The 13,705-nt window shown below is 46.0% G+C and overlaps 4 protein-coding genes across 4 annotated transcripts; 1 reads left to right on the forward strand and 3 right to left on the reverse strand.

Moving 5' to 3' along the window:
- The first annotated feature begins 216 nt into the window (after positions 1 to 216).
- Positions 217 to 1,868, forward strand: TrAtP1_012006 (uncharacterized protein). The gene is made up of 2 exons (XM_066115357.1): positions 217 to 605; positions 672 to 1,868. Exons 1-2 carry the CDS (start codon positions 284 to 286, stop codon positions 1,322 to 1,324), a joined length of 975 nt encoding a protein of 324 aa, XP_065971455.1. The 5' UTR covers positions 217 to 283; the 3' UTR covers positions 1,325 to 1,868.
- Positions 1,869 to 2,916: 1,048 nt separating this feature from the next.
- TrAtP1_012007 (uncharacterized protein) lies at positions 2,917 to 4,037 on the reverse strand (the record flags this gene model as incomplete). Its single annotated transcript, XM_014090526.2, has 2 exons — positions 2,917 to 3,759; positions 3,999 to 4,037. 2 exons carry the CDS (start codon positions 4,035 to 4,037, stop codon positions 2,917 to 2,919), a joined length of 882 nt encoding a protein of 293 aa, XP_013946001.2.
- Positions 4,038 to 4,977: 940 nt separating this feature from the next.
- Positions 4,978 to 6,706, reverse strand: TrAtP1_012008 (uncharacterized protein). Its single transcript, XM_014090523.2, has 2 exons — positions 6,463 to 6,706; positions 4,978 to 6,407 (listed from the first exon to the last, which is right to left on the reverse strand). Exons 1-2 carry the CDS (start codon positions 6,665 to 6,667, stop codon positions 5,068 to 5,070), a joined length of 1,545 nt encoding a protein of 514 aa, XP_013945998.2. The 5' UTR covers positions 6,668 to 6,706; the 3' UTR covers positions 4,978 to 5,067.
- A 4,592-nt stretch (positions 6,707 to 11,298) lies between these two features.
- On the reverse strand, positions 11,299 to 13,115 carry TrAtP1_012009 (uncharacterized protein). The gene is made up of 4 exons (XM_014090521.2): positions 12,963 to 13,115; positions 12,710 to 12,909; positions 12,164 to 12,657; positions 11,299 to 12,096 (listed from the first exon to the last, which is right to left on the reverse strand). The coding sequence occupies exons 1-4, from the start codon at positions 12,983 to 12,985 to the stop codon at positions 11,782 to 11,784; spliced, it is 1,032 nt and encodes a 343-aa protein (XP_013945996.2). The 5' UTR covers positions 12,986 to 13,115; the 3' UTR covers positions 11,299 to 11,781.
- Positions 13,116 to 13,705: the final 590 nt, after the last annotated feature.

Here is a 13,705-nt window from a genome sequence, read left to right on the forward strand (position 1 = left end):
GGTACTTTCAATAGGTACAGCCCGCTATAGAAACGCTGTGTACATGTATATAGGTATAAAGTAACTACCACTATCAGCATCCTGGGAACATTCATGGTACGGCATGGCCTTGACTAAACAGAAAGTTTAGTGTGTCTAGGCCTTGCCTAATACAGCGTGTATTTATTGGCCAGAACATTCAAATAGGAGTAGGTATTTATTTAAATCTAACCAACCCCTCTTTTTTAAGTGCTCCTTCACTTTTTTCTATTTATTTTTTATTACTTTGTTCCTCCATTACAGTATGCCTGTTATTACTCGATCGGCTGCCCAAGCCAGTAAAATAAATGCCAAGAAAACTACAACAAAGCGCACTTCAAAACGACGGAAGAACTTGCAGGCTATCAACATTAGTACCACAAAACCAAATGGCAAAGATCCATTTCCAACAGAACAGCCATGCGGATTATTAGAATGGATATCGCTCAAAGATCCCCCCAGTGGCGTCATCCCAAATGGGGATGAACTTTTTGCCATCCTCCAAGAGATATGCAAACTCCGAGCATGCATAGTTATCGCTAGAGGCCGTCCACGTGAACTAAGCGGAATCGAGTGGTTGATTATCGGCAAGCAGCGTACCTTTCGATATACCATGCCATCTTCTAAATATCCAATGACTAACCAGTTACTAGAATGGAGAAGCAGCAAACACAGGGAAGAGTTTCTTACCTCAGAGCTTTTCCTCAAATTGAATGGAGCCCTTTCGCATCGCTCATGGAGCCAAGAATTTGCCTGGTCGAGGAGTGGGACGATCATACGCGCAAACCCGATTTTCCCTCCACAAAGGCTATATGAGGTCCTCACAATCTATTTCCCTGCAGACTTAGATCAGGAAGCTATCTCCTCTATTGAAGCGTTTAGAGGGCTGCCTCGCTGGCACCTTGAGGATGATGAAGTCCCAGCTGAAAATCCCTGGGCGGCGTTCAAGTCCCAGCTTCGTGCATGGATGAAGGGGACTTGTGAATACCAGGGACAAACTGCAAGGCGATTGGCTTTTTTCTTCTCGTTCACTGACGAGGCAGGAGAACGATTCTTTAAAGAAAAGGCGATAAATAAAGTATCCGGAAGACCGACGGGGGACGTTATGGTGAACTTCTTTGACGATCTGGAAGATCTTGGAATGATCGGATACGAATCGCTACATGTTGAATTCTTGGAGGTCGTTTACTATGCACCAGAGAACTACGTACCAAAACCTCCCCGACCTATATCTCCTGAAACAATGAAGCATTGGGATGATCTTAGGCAAGCCTGCCAAGCCGACGACTCAGATGGATCATTATAAAAGGAGGCCAATGGCAGTGCAAGTTGAAAAGGGCGGCACCAATAGCTATTCAAAGAGCTATAGAACAACAGGAAGGATCTTAAATTAATTCATTTTGAGCCAATCTTATGATGGCGATTCTTTGGACCAATTAAGGTCATCCGAGAAAGATATTACAGAATACAAGGTAGTACCTGCCAAGAATTCCTGAGGAGACGCAGAGAGACACGCGAAGAAAATGCAAACGAAAAAATATGCCATAGGCTACGTTCGAGGTAACATTATAAGTACGGCGTATGCTATCGCTGAAAAGGCTGCGGATCTGATCACAGCGGATTATAAGCTCCAATGTACTCATCAAGATAAACAAACTGTGATATATCGCGCAGTAAGATACTACAACCTAAGTTTTGGCGCATATAGTGAAGGTAACTTTGGCAAAGGCATCGATAACAGCCCCGTCGCCCTCTCTTCAAATAACACAATCATCCACTCCCTTTCTATAACACCACGGTTGTTAGCAAGAACGAATGGTTCGATGTGTCAAAGATTGATTAACTTAAGCGAAAAGACTTTGGAGAATCTGGGCATGGTTTCGATTACGGCCGGCGATCTGTCATCTGGGGATGCAAGTGTGAAATGCTAACATAGTCACCATGACGCTGAATGCCGTGGGAGTTGTTGGAATTACATCCTGTATTAGTCTATTTCTTTTAAAAAGAATGTCTTTAAGAGCTCATCGCTGCTTCCTTGGCGCACATTCCCACGAGAATAATAAAACACTAGTCAACTGAAAACAAGGAATATCACTGGTCATCAATGTTCTCTCATGCAGCCTGATGCGCGCTACCGAGCCCTTGCTTCGTATATTCGTGCCCAAAGCCTGCGATGTCGTCGTTTCAAGCATTGCGCACGAATTATCCAGAGTCACAGAGTGCTTGGGTAGTAAAGAACCACGAGACGTTCTGGATTTGGAGACGGTTGAGTGGATCCTGGCGTCTATGCTCATCCTCTCCAACTATGAGTGTATCGGAGACTCTTCTGCAGCATGGTGCTCGCATCGCCTTAGTGCACGCCTTCTGATCAATGGATATTCGGTTATAAGATGGATTTACTGACCCACCACATGCTGAACTCGGGATGAAGCCTTCACACAACGAAAACAGCTTGCAAACTCGCTTCAGGCAGGTCAGAGTGTAGCAACGATTATGAACAGGAAATACCAGCACTATTTCGAATCTACATTACTTCATTTAACACGCAAACCTTATTCCCAGGCTTCCTTGAACATTACCCATTTAAGCCTAGGTAAAACGGTTCTCGGACTGCCCCATGATATCGTTTATCTGATCCTCGAATGTCAAGATCACCAGTATTGTACCCATTGTAGTAGTGATTCTTTAATATATTATTACGTTGTCTCTTATATCGTTCTCCAATTCTCTGTTGCAATCCCTAGGTTACTCCTGTATCGCGGAAAGGATACAAGAGTGAGCCACGGGTATGTCGAGTACCTGGGTCTTCGGCACGTGAAGAAACTGGACGAGCCACCATCCGTGTGTTATCCCATGGTCTTGCCCCCGCAAATCTCCCACACCCGACCCGGAGTTGGCTCACTGGAGAATGGAGTCACGAAAGCCCTTCCAGGGTTCTTTGGACGCCAGGCCTGGTTTGCCCGGCGTCGTCTTGTGCATGAGAGCGGCCATGTGGCAATCGAGCAGCGACGAGGTTTTAGTGGTTTTCAGAGAGCGTAGCGTGAAATTGCTCTTGTCCACATCCCTTGCATCCCATGTCAAGCTGAAGTCAAAGCGGGCGTAGATACGCCATTTGCTGCCGACCTTTTTCACGAGGTAGTCCGAGAAGTAGGCGCGAGAGACTCCGTCGCTGGTCCCTAGCGCATCCTTCATTACCACCAAACCGTCCGGGACATCTTCGTACATGGACTTCTCTGCCTTTGTCGGTTTTTTTCCGGCCATGACACCCGGAGCGTCCATAATAGCGGTCAACTTATGACCATCGGAGATGGCGTATTCGTAACTGTCACGGAAGAAGGGCTTGGGATGTGGAAGAATAGTAGAGTCTACTTTCCAGCAGGTATTCCAGTTAGAGGGCTCTGACCCCGATGCGAAGTCGTAGTCTGTAATCTCCACCGCTGAGTTTACCAATTGGTAGGAAGTCGTGTTTGCCTTCATGACTAAGTTGCCTGTTATGGCGGCATCATTAACAACAAGCTGCCGCGTGATGAACTGGAGCCACTCAAAGTCCTTGTACTCTGTGCCGTGCTTAAAGATGAGGGCGAAGCCGCCGTATGCCTTAGGGGCCTTTGTCAGATTGCTTGTTAGGGTAGCGATCCCAGTGCCGTCAATGTCCGTTAGTTGAGCATTAACTGCATTTTCCGCTGGAGGGGGGGGCCGCAGTTTCCTGGACGGCCAGCTCCGCAAGCTTATCGCCCCATTCTGATGTGTGGTTAATAGGCATAGCTGTCGTTTAATTCTTGCTCGTCGAAATAGCAGCGTCTGCAGGTAGAATTTTGTACTAAAAAAGACGCACAACCGGCCAGGCTGGTAACAGTGATGGGTCAAAAACAATTTCTCCTGGCTTTAGGCAGAGAAGAGCAACATCGCAGAGTGCAAGAGAGTACGTTCCTAGTTTATAGACAATTTAATTGCAGATAAAAAAACAAGCAGCAATATACCATCACATCCCCTAGCCCATGTCTGGTTTCCGAACCCATTTTAGCTGTGTTGTGAATGGGTCAAGCTGATCAATAGCTTCTACGCTTTTAGCTGCATCGATTGCGCCGCCACAATGCAAATATTCGAGCGGCAGTAGAGCTGAAAACAACAACCAAGTACCCAGGCCTACGTAGTACAGGCTAGCCTATGGCTGACTTCATGTAATTAAATTTATCATCAGGTCTTTTCAGCTACTCTTTCCATAAGTCTGCTCATCGAAGGGCCGGATCCAGCCAAGTAAGAGATAACGGCTTCGAACCAAACTGCCGTCATACACCGTGGAAGAATAGAAACTCGGAGTGCGCTTATGGTTTGGCAACGTCGGCCGAGCTGGACGATATTTCCATAACGCAATAAAAAATAGCGAAAAGAACGTCACTTCATGGCTGAAGAGTAAGTGATAGCTGAAAAGCAATCGATAGTTGAACAAGAAGTTAGGGTTGTTTTAGTGTTGGCGCAGCTGTATTGGATGGACTTTTGGACAGCTGTTCAAAGAAGACCCAAAAGCGTTCTCGGGGATACTAGAACCAAGATGCTCCATCTCGCTGTCTAACACTGGAGTTGCCAAGAAGAGGCTGCTGTCATCATCATAAGGCGCATCAAAAGTCCCGCTCATACCTTTCATAGTGTTGCTCTAATAAAATATTATGTGAGATCGCGCATAAAATCGGCCTTATATCAGGCAGTCACCTTGAAATGGCTTGAGCCGAACGGATGTTGCTCTAAAGATCTGGTCACCGGATTGGCAAATTTGCTCGATGATTTCATGATATATTCTTAAATAAAACTTTAGAAAATTACTCCCATGTGAGATTCATAGCTTAGCTGTGCTGGGCAGCGTCGAGGTGCTCGCAGTTACAACGTCCTCTTCTTTTGCCATGGTTCCCACCTTGATAGTCGCAGCTCGATCAATGTAAGTGAATTGATTAAGCAGAAAGGCCTCAGTGAAGATAGAATTATTGGTCTATGAACGATAAATACATGAAAATAGCAGTTAACTGATACCAATCTGCTAAAAGAAATCTGAATTCACTTTGATGCTTGATCGACTTGCTGAGCGGTGACCTTTTCGGTTATTGACTCATGGTCGAAGGTCTCTCTCTTGGAAAGGCTCATGGCAATCTTACGGCTGTCAAAAATATTATTTGACAGCATAAAGACCTCGTCCATCTCTTCTAATGTTCGGCCATTCGTTTCCGGATACAGAAAAAACACAGTCGTGAATATGAAGAAGTTGATGACTGCCCATATTATGTAGTAGCGATACTGAATATTGTCGAAACCGGTAGGCGTAACTTCAACAACGACAAAGTTCATCAGCCATGTCATGCAGTTAGAGAAACCGCTAATCTTGGCGCGTAAATGAGGAGGGGCCACCTCAGTCGAGTAAAGAAATGTCAAACCCAAAAATCCGAACGTGTAGGACATGTTATAGATGAAGAAGCAGACAACGGCTACGATCAGTGCCGCTTGGTTATTGGTGGTCGAAGTAGTTCCTGTGATGATGACCATTGTTATGCACATGCCGGCAGAGCTCATAAGCATCAAGGGCCGACGGCCGAGGCGGTCAATGGTCAGGACAGCCGCAAGGGCTCCAACAATCTGAATGGTCGTCATACCGCCACCGAGTAGTCTTGCTTTAATAGCATCCAGCTTCAAGCGTTGCTGAAAGATAATTGTTGCATAAAAGGTAATCGAATTGACACCGCAAAGTTGCGAGAACGATTGCCCTCCGATTCCTAGCATGAGACGATGAAAGTTCCTCTTTTCACCCATCTTAAACACGTCCCATCGCGAGACACTTCCAATCATTTCAAGTGACGTTTCAACCTCTGCAATTTCTCTCTGAATGGCCGACGAATTTTCATCCTCATCTCTAAGGATACACAGAATCTCACGTGCCTCTTTGAGATGGTTCTTCAGCAAAAGCCATCGGGGGGACTCTGGCATATAGAAGACAAAGATCATGACCAAAATTGGCAAGGGGACTTGGATGATAAGAGGCACTCTCCATGATACAGAAGATGAACCAATAAAAAAGAAGCCAAGGTCAATCCACTGAGAGGCAGCAATACCCGCGGCAATGAAAAGCCCCTCTGTGACAACGTGAGATCCTCTGTGGGCTGATCCTGAAAGTTCAGATTGCCATACAGGAACAGTGGCAGTGATGGCACCAGTGCCGCAACCTTGTACCAATCTCGCTACAATTAATTGTGCCAGAGAGTACGAGGATGACATCAAAACAGCGCCGATGACAACTAATGCTGAACCAAAAAAGATAATGCGACGACGGCCGAGTAAATCTCCTAGGGGAATGGTGGATAGGGCACCCAGGAAACCACCAACGGTAAATAGAGCAGATACGGCGCCTAGAAAAAGAGAGTCAGATACCAAGATTGAAAGGTGGAAAAGAACTTGACGCACCTTGAATGTTGGAGTTTAGTTTATTCTGAGCTCCAGTAGTATTAATGGTGTCCATTTGAGGGAACTGCTTGACAAACGACTCCAAAGTGAGAAGGCCACCGGCAACGGCCAAATTATAACCAAATGTAAAATATGCCGGACCAACAATCAATATGATTGTGGCCATGCTCAGCTTCGAGCCTCTGAGACCGAGAAAGCGAGCCATGGTGAGAACACAACACAGCTACAGCAAATGCAGTGCTTTGTTATCTTTAGAGTACGGGGGAAAATGAATGTAGAGAAAATTGCGGATATCTCCAGCATTTTATTTTATTTTTTCACGCAGCCCCATCTTTCCGTTGTACAACTTCTCCATATGTGCTCCGTATGTGGCTCCACATCTTGTTCTTGTTGTTTAGGTCGTCATTGCCAACAACAATTCCTAGCGTTGATAGGCACCTCAGAGTCTACAGCGAAGAGCATGTCCTATCCGTAATTTTTGTTCAAGAGATACAAATCACTTAATATATCTTCTTCATGGCTTAGTCGTCACTCCGCGCCTTGGGATTCTTCTAAGTTACATATCAACTTTTCATGATGTCTGGAGATATCTATCTGGGGTCCCCATACCCCATGGTAACAATGCTGTGGGGTGGTCAATGAAGTATTCACCAAAGTGCCGACATTGCCGTTATTGCCGTGCTCGGCATGCGACCGAAGAAAACGTTTCCGGTCTACCACCGTCATTTGTATGATGTGCGGTGTCTTTTCCACTCCCTGACCGAATCGGGGATGACAGCCCTCGAAGTGGCGGAAATATTCGGGAGCCGGCACGCGGTAGTCAGTGAACGTGGCTTATGCGGGTCGGTTCTTCCTCCTTTAGCTGCTGGAGACGTTTTAGCTCAGCATCATCTGCGCCTTTGCTCAGACATGTACCAGATTACCCATAGAAATATTGTTTATTTAGGAGTAAGTAAAGTGCTTTTGTCATTGCGAACCTTGTTTCACTTGACTATGATGCAGTCAAGTGTAAGAGAAGCATATGACAGAAACGCATAGCCTGTGCCTTCGGCAGATTTTTCACATACCCTGTTTAAGAGCTTCCTCTATACCTAAAATACGAGGAGCTAAAATTTTCCAGGAAAATCCTTTAACCCGTCGAGCTAGTTAGTGCGCAGGGAATCTACTCATTAGTTTAAGAATCCCGAATTACCTCCACTGTTTTCCAAACTCAGCGTGTTAAGCGGGCTGCAAAAAAAATCCCCGAGGCTAGGAGAGCAGTGCAATTGAGACGCAAGCTGTAGACACGCAGAAGTGGCTTAGTTTGGGGGACTGTTATAACCTTCGTAGGTGCATTTTCATTCTATAACGCATACTTTTCTATGGCTCGCGTGGATGTCTTAAGTCCTCTAAATACACAATACGCATGTAGTAATTAGTGAGCTTATACTGTAAGGTGTCAGTGACTAATGAACAAGCGCTATAACCAACATCTTCTTTAGTATTATGATTGATAGCGTCTTATTATGTGTTTCCCTCTAAGAGGGCTTTGCATAGATTGAATCGCCATTTGCCCAAAGGGTTGCTTCATATTTCTGGACGTTGCTGCTAACATTGCGACGGTATCCTTCTCGTCTTCTGGGTGAGACAAGTATGTCTCATTGTCCTTATTATGCCTGACGAATTTGAACGATACTTTTGCGCCTCCCGCCGAATTTTCTTCGTAAAATTCCAGCCTTCCGAGTAATCCAACCCAGTCTCCACGCGCCACCCCCAGATGCCCCATATGGAAGGAAAAGCTGCAGAGACCGTAAAAAATTGGCTTCCGGTTATAAAAGTTGACGGGAAGGAGATGATGTGGTCCATGCCCCATTACGACGGCATCGGCACCAGCGTCAATCGCCGCATTTGTACAGTAATCTGCTCTATGTAGGTCAACACTTCTTTTCCGAGACCTCAGTGACAGCTTGCAATAAGTACATCGACCTGCGGCCGTAAAGATTTAATGTCATCCGTGAACATGGTCAGATACTCGGGATCTGCCTAAGTAGTAACAAGTGGTGGTATTTCTAGGCGATTAAGAGAGGGGGGGGTGGGTGATATCGGTACATGTGAGCCTCATACGCAGTGGCATCTGCAGCATGGTCTGTAGGCCAGTATACTGAAGTGCGCTGAAGAACGCCATACTTGCAGCCCCCGCGCTCGATAATCACCGGTATACGAGCTGCCTCAATATTGGCGACCGCCCCTGTACGAGGAATTCCTGCCTTGTCGAGTGTCGCGATCGAGCCTAGGATATTGCGTGCACCGTAATTAATATTGTTTGCCAGACCCACGACGGCAATTTTCCCAAGATAGAGAGCCTCGGCACCGACAAAGGGATTTGCAAAAACACTCTTCGTGTTGAATCGAGTATGCTTGTTCTGGCACACCCAGGACACATTCGAGGTTCGAGATGACGATGTCAGCCGCTCTTAAAGAGTCCACCACTCTTCTCAACGGCTCAGTAGAGGTGCTTTTTGGGAAGCATTTCTTTTCTGGTCCGCTCATCTCCATTCCAGATCTGTTTTAGAATGATCACGTTTCCGCTCATAATACTTCTTGATGTTCGTTCAAAGGTCAACATGTCGAATTCCACTAGATATAATGGTCGATCTGCGGCTCTGGTTTTGATAGAGATTGGCATCATCCCCTCTGGATGCCCGATTTGCACAACGTTTCATTCGCTGATGCCTTCTCTGAGGATTTCCGACAACACACTGTTCGTGCGACTACAAGCAGCAACACCGACAGCTGCTGTCCCCGCAATGGAATCATGACACCAATTCATAAATACCACACAGACCGTCATATCAGCAGCACTGTGTGTCGGAGGGCAAGCCGGGTGACTATTCCTCAACCAACTCCTAATTCGCGCATATTCTAATGCGATGTGCTGCTTTACCCCTAAACTCTTTACAAAGTGCTATGACTTCGGCATTTGCAGTGATGTCTTTAGCTGATTCTGACCCCATGAGTCCGAGGTCTGTTGCTCGCACGAAGACGGAAATATTCGCTACGTCGCAGATCGTGCAATCTACTTTCTTCCCTTGAACATTCAATGTATCTATTGTGCGTCCAGTCGGAACGATGCCTTTCAAGCGACTTCCACCAATAGCCTAAGGAAACGTTTAGTCTTCAGTCTCTTCAAGAATCTCTATTACATCTTTGTAGTCCATCCAAATGGGAGCGCCTGTGCCTGGCACTCCCGCAATTGTTGCATTGCCAGCCGGGATGCTGAACCCCGATTTCTTGTCCACCGGCACATGCGCATGTAGGATACGTTGTGTGTCGGTGTTATAAATTTTTACTTCAGTTATTGCAGTGTCATCATTGGCGCTGTATGTAGTATTCGCGTTTTACTCAACAGTCGCTCATCTACTGCGAACGGGTCCACCGCTGATGAAATGTTACCACAATTACCCTTATACGAGATCAAGTCTTCATCCACCAGAAACTTAGGCAAATAGGAAATCAACATCAACACCCTCGCGATTAGAAGGGCGCACAATAAACAATGTCGAGATGATCGAGAATAATAGGAGGCCCCACCACGATCTGCCGTTGTCGCTGAAGCCATAACCCTCATCTTCGTCTTCCCCACCTGCTCTTGCAATGGATGCAATGGATCGTCGGAGCGCAGGCGGCGCGCGTGGAAGTGGACGGATGGGTAACCCCATCAACCAGTATCCTAGAATATTGAAGCCACACGATCGGAACCCAGGTATGAGCTCGGCAGACACGATAACTAGAACGGGTATAGCTGAGAAGGTGAACGGAAGTAACAGCCATCGCCATCTTCAGAAAAGAAAGAGAATAGCTTGTAAAGAGTGCCGAGAGGAGAAAGTAAGGATCTCAACACTGGACCTTGTGATGAAGACAGGCTGTGTTGCCGTTACACTAATCTAAAATTATGGTGTTTGACAACAGTTCTCTTCGTACGTTACTCATAGTTGCGATGTGATGGTCTCAAAGATGGCTTTGAGCCTTGCATACGTTGCTCTCGGCTATCTCTCAGTTGTCAAATTGACACTACCTTCAAGAGAGCGGACAAGAAATTGTAAGTTCGGGTGAGAGGCTTCTATACAACGTGTTTGGGGATCTTATACATTTTTAGGAAAATGAATGAGATTGCAGAAGAACTTCAGCAACTGCGTTATATGGTAGCGGGATGGAATGCCGGAAACCAATCACTAGGTCAATTGCGCCCATCGTACACAACTCCTCGTCGCCGCAGTCCACAAGCATTATTAACTCCCACATCTATTATGCTAAGCTCACAGAGAGGAATTATTGATTACCAAAACCAACATGATGAAGCCATTAACTTCCCATCAGAGAGCGCCAGGGCTTAGGGAGCTGCCGACGCCAATTCTCAACAACTCTCGGACGCACAGCGTTCCACTTATACAATAACAAGCAGCCCATAATCTCTTTATGATATAAAGCTGACTGGAGCTCAGATTGATGATCTCTTCTAAGAGTTAGTTTCATGAGCCTAACCTAGGAAAGAGCGCATCGCTAACAGTTACAGATTTTTCGACTGCTATCATCATTTTTTAAAAAGTCCCAGATCCCTCGACTGCCCCAGACGTATATTACAAACAGTCACGGAGGCAAGATTTCGGCATAGCCCCGGACTATTCATCATTCCTCAACAATTTGCTGTGGGCAGGAACCAAACTTGAAAGTGCAAAGTCGTCTTGGAGCCAGTGTACTTCATGACGGGCTCTGGGCGTGGCGCGTAGAGTTTGGTGGTCAAACGAGTCCCGGTTCCAGGCCGTCAGACTCATTCCCAGATCCTACGCCATCTTTACTGTCTACATCTCCAGCCCAATCATTACAGCAGCGCCCTTTAGCAGGTAGTGAGTTCGCGACAGCCCTTTACTCAGCTTGAACCCGATGCCAATTCCACAGAAACCCAATAAATCAGTCTTGAAAGTTGCAACAACCAGATTCAGCGACATCGAATGGCTCAGTCAAATGCATTGAACGAAAACTGTCAAGAAATTAGTGGTTTAGACCCGGATCTTGCAAATTTCGACGGAATTCTGGACATTGGATTTGCATCGCTTCTCCCCAATGACATCGATTCGCATTCATATCTACCACCGATGTAGGGTGATATTAGTATAACTATATGCAATGAGGAGAGTATCGACTAAAGAATGACTAATATACACCACTATAACTATACTAAAGCTATTTTATCAAAGTCAGTATATGTATAATAGAATCTCTACTCTGACATTGTTTGTTTACAACGAACCAGCGAGTTAGAGCTCAAATAGAGCTCTGACTTTATACTATACCCAAGGCAGAAAACGGCTGCTTGTTTGCAGCTACCTGGCAATCCTGGGGCAGCGTCTCCCAAAAACTAGGCCCATGCGGCTTCCATCCTAGCTTCTTAGCCCTCGTCGACCTAGCCCTACTGTTGGAACCCCAGATATATAATGTCAGCGCAGACCTGTCGGGAAGTACCGCAGCCAGCTGTTCCTTGGTCCAAGACACTGTTCGGGTGCCAGCAGGCAACCAACCCTGCTCCTGGCCGATCTTGTTTATGGCTTCTGCGGTCGACTTCCAGGCCACCTCGTCCGCGGTCGCAAAGTAGAAGCCCTGCGTGTGTAAGTTGAGCCAAGAGTCGGTGATATTTCAAGCTTAAGGATGGCTGTGCTTCACGTACCTCTCTACCATACTGTAGATCTTGACCTCCCTCCAGATACCTTTCCAGAACAAGGACAAAAAGCTCCGTAAGGTCATCGATGTGCGTAACAGCTCTCACGTTTTGTCCCTCGCCTAGATAGAACGCCTCCTTGTATTTCATAATTGCAGCCACATATTCGGGCACCAAGTATGTCGTCCTGCCACCGACTGTGGTGCTCTGGCCATACAGATCTGGGGGGCAAATAGTCAACGTCTTGACCTTGTCGTTGCTGGCATCCGCGATCCACTGATCAATGGCGTGGTGCCACGCGGTCTCGGGGAGGTTGTAGATCTTATCTATGTCCTGAACGTCATCCCAGATGTGCTCATTGACTTTACCTTCCCAAGACTGCTCATTCATATCTGAGATGCAAGCAGTGCCTGTTAGATGAATGAGGAAGCTTTTGGACGTTTTCCTGGCCAGCCCAGACAAGATTGCTTTTGCGCAGCCGGGGTGGTCAATATCGCCGGTATCTAGATGCTCAATCAGCGGGTGAGACACAGAATGATGGATTGCGTGACTTACGGATGACAATTTCGGCGTCCTGGGCCGCATTTTCTATGACTTCAAAGTCATCGAAGGTACCTTGGACAATACTAACGTTAGGATATCTGGAAGTAAAGTCGCTGGTAGCATTTCTCATAAGCGCAGTTATCTGAAACTCAGGGTGAGTCTCGACAACTTTGCTCAATACGCTTCCGCCAATGTACCCCGTGGCTCCAGTGCTATTCTGAGGTCAACGAGTGACTAGAGATGGGGAGCGCCCAGCGCTACTGACATGAATATTTTCGGGCCTTCCATAGTTGAACTTGTAGATAGCAGCTTAGCTAGTGTGTTACTTCGTGAATAGGGACAAGAGATGGTCTAGATACAGTTGCAGTAATAGTCTTGGAGTTCCATATGCTTTGAGCATCCAGAGGCCTAAGTAAACAATGGAACGGTTTGATTTCTAATACAGTACATATCAGTTATAATAAAATCATCATATGACAGTATTCGCGCTTTTCTGTTAATGCTTTTTCCTCCACTTTTTACCCTTGCCGTAACACTAGCTTAATTTGTTTACGAAGCCGAAGGCGAAAAGTTGGCAAAGTTGGGTACCAAAAGTGGAACAAACAGGTAGTTATAAAAGTCTCTTTGATTGCAGTAGTAAGCAAACATAAACAGTTGAAAAGCAAGTATACAATCATCTCGTAGCCCGAGACCTATTAGTCTAATGGCGAGGCTAGCATTTACTTGAGTTGTTAATTACGTTCATGTCAAAAGTGCAACACCTGATGTTATACTATTCCCCAAGATGTACTGTACAATCAAGGAGCAGCAGACAACCTCTGCGGGATAATGGAGCGCAGTTCCGCCTCCGCTGCGGACCAAATCTTTGATGACTAATATCACATCCATCTTTGTTGCTAACTCCGCCTTGCATTTAATTCCGACGTATTTAGGGTAGATAGTCATTTTAGTATATGACCAATATTGTTAACTACCTATGTAAGCTAACTTCCTAAATGAAATGAGAAG

This window comes from Trichoderma atroviride, chromosome 7 (genome assembly GCF_020647795.1).
Source record: "Trichoderma atroviride chromosome 7, complete sequence".
In the NCBI taxonomy this organism is placed as follows: domain Eukaryota; kingdom Fungi; phylum Ascomycota; class Sordariomycetes; order Hypocreales; family Hypocreaceae; genus Trichoderma; species Trichoderma atroviride.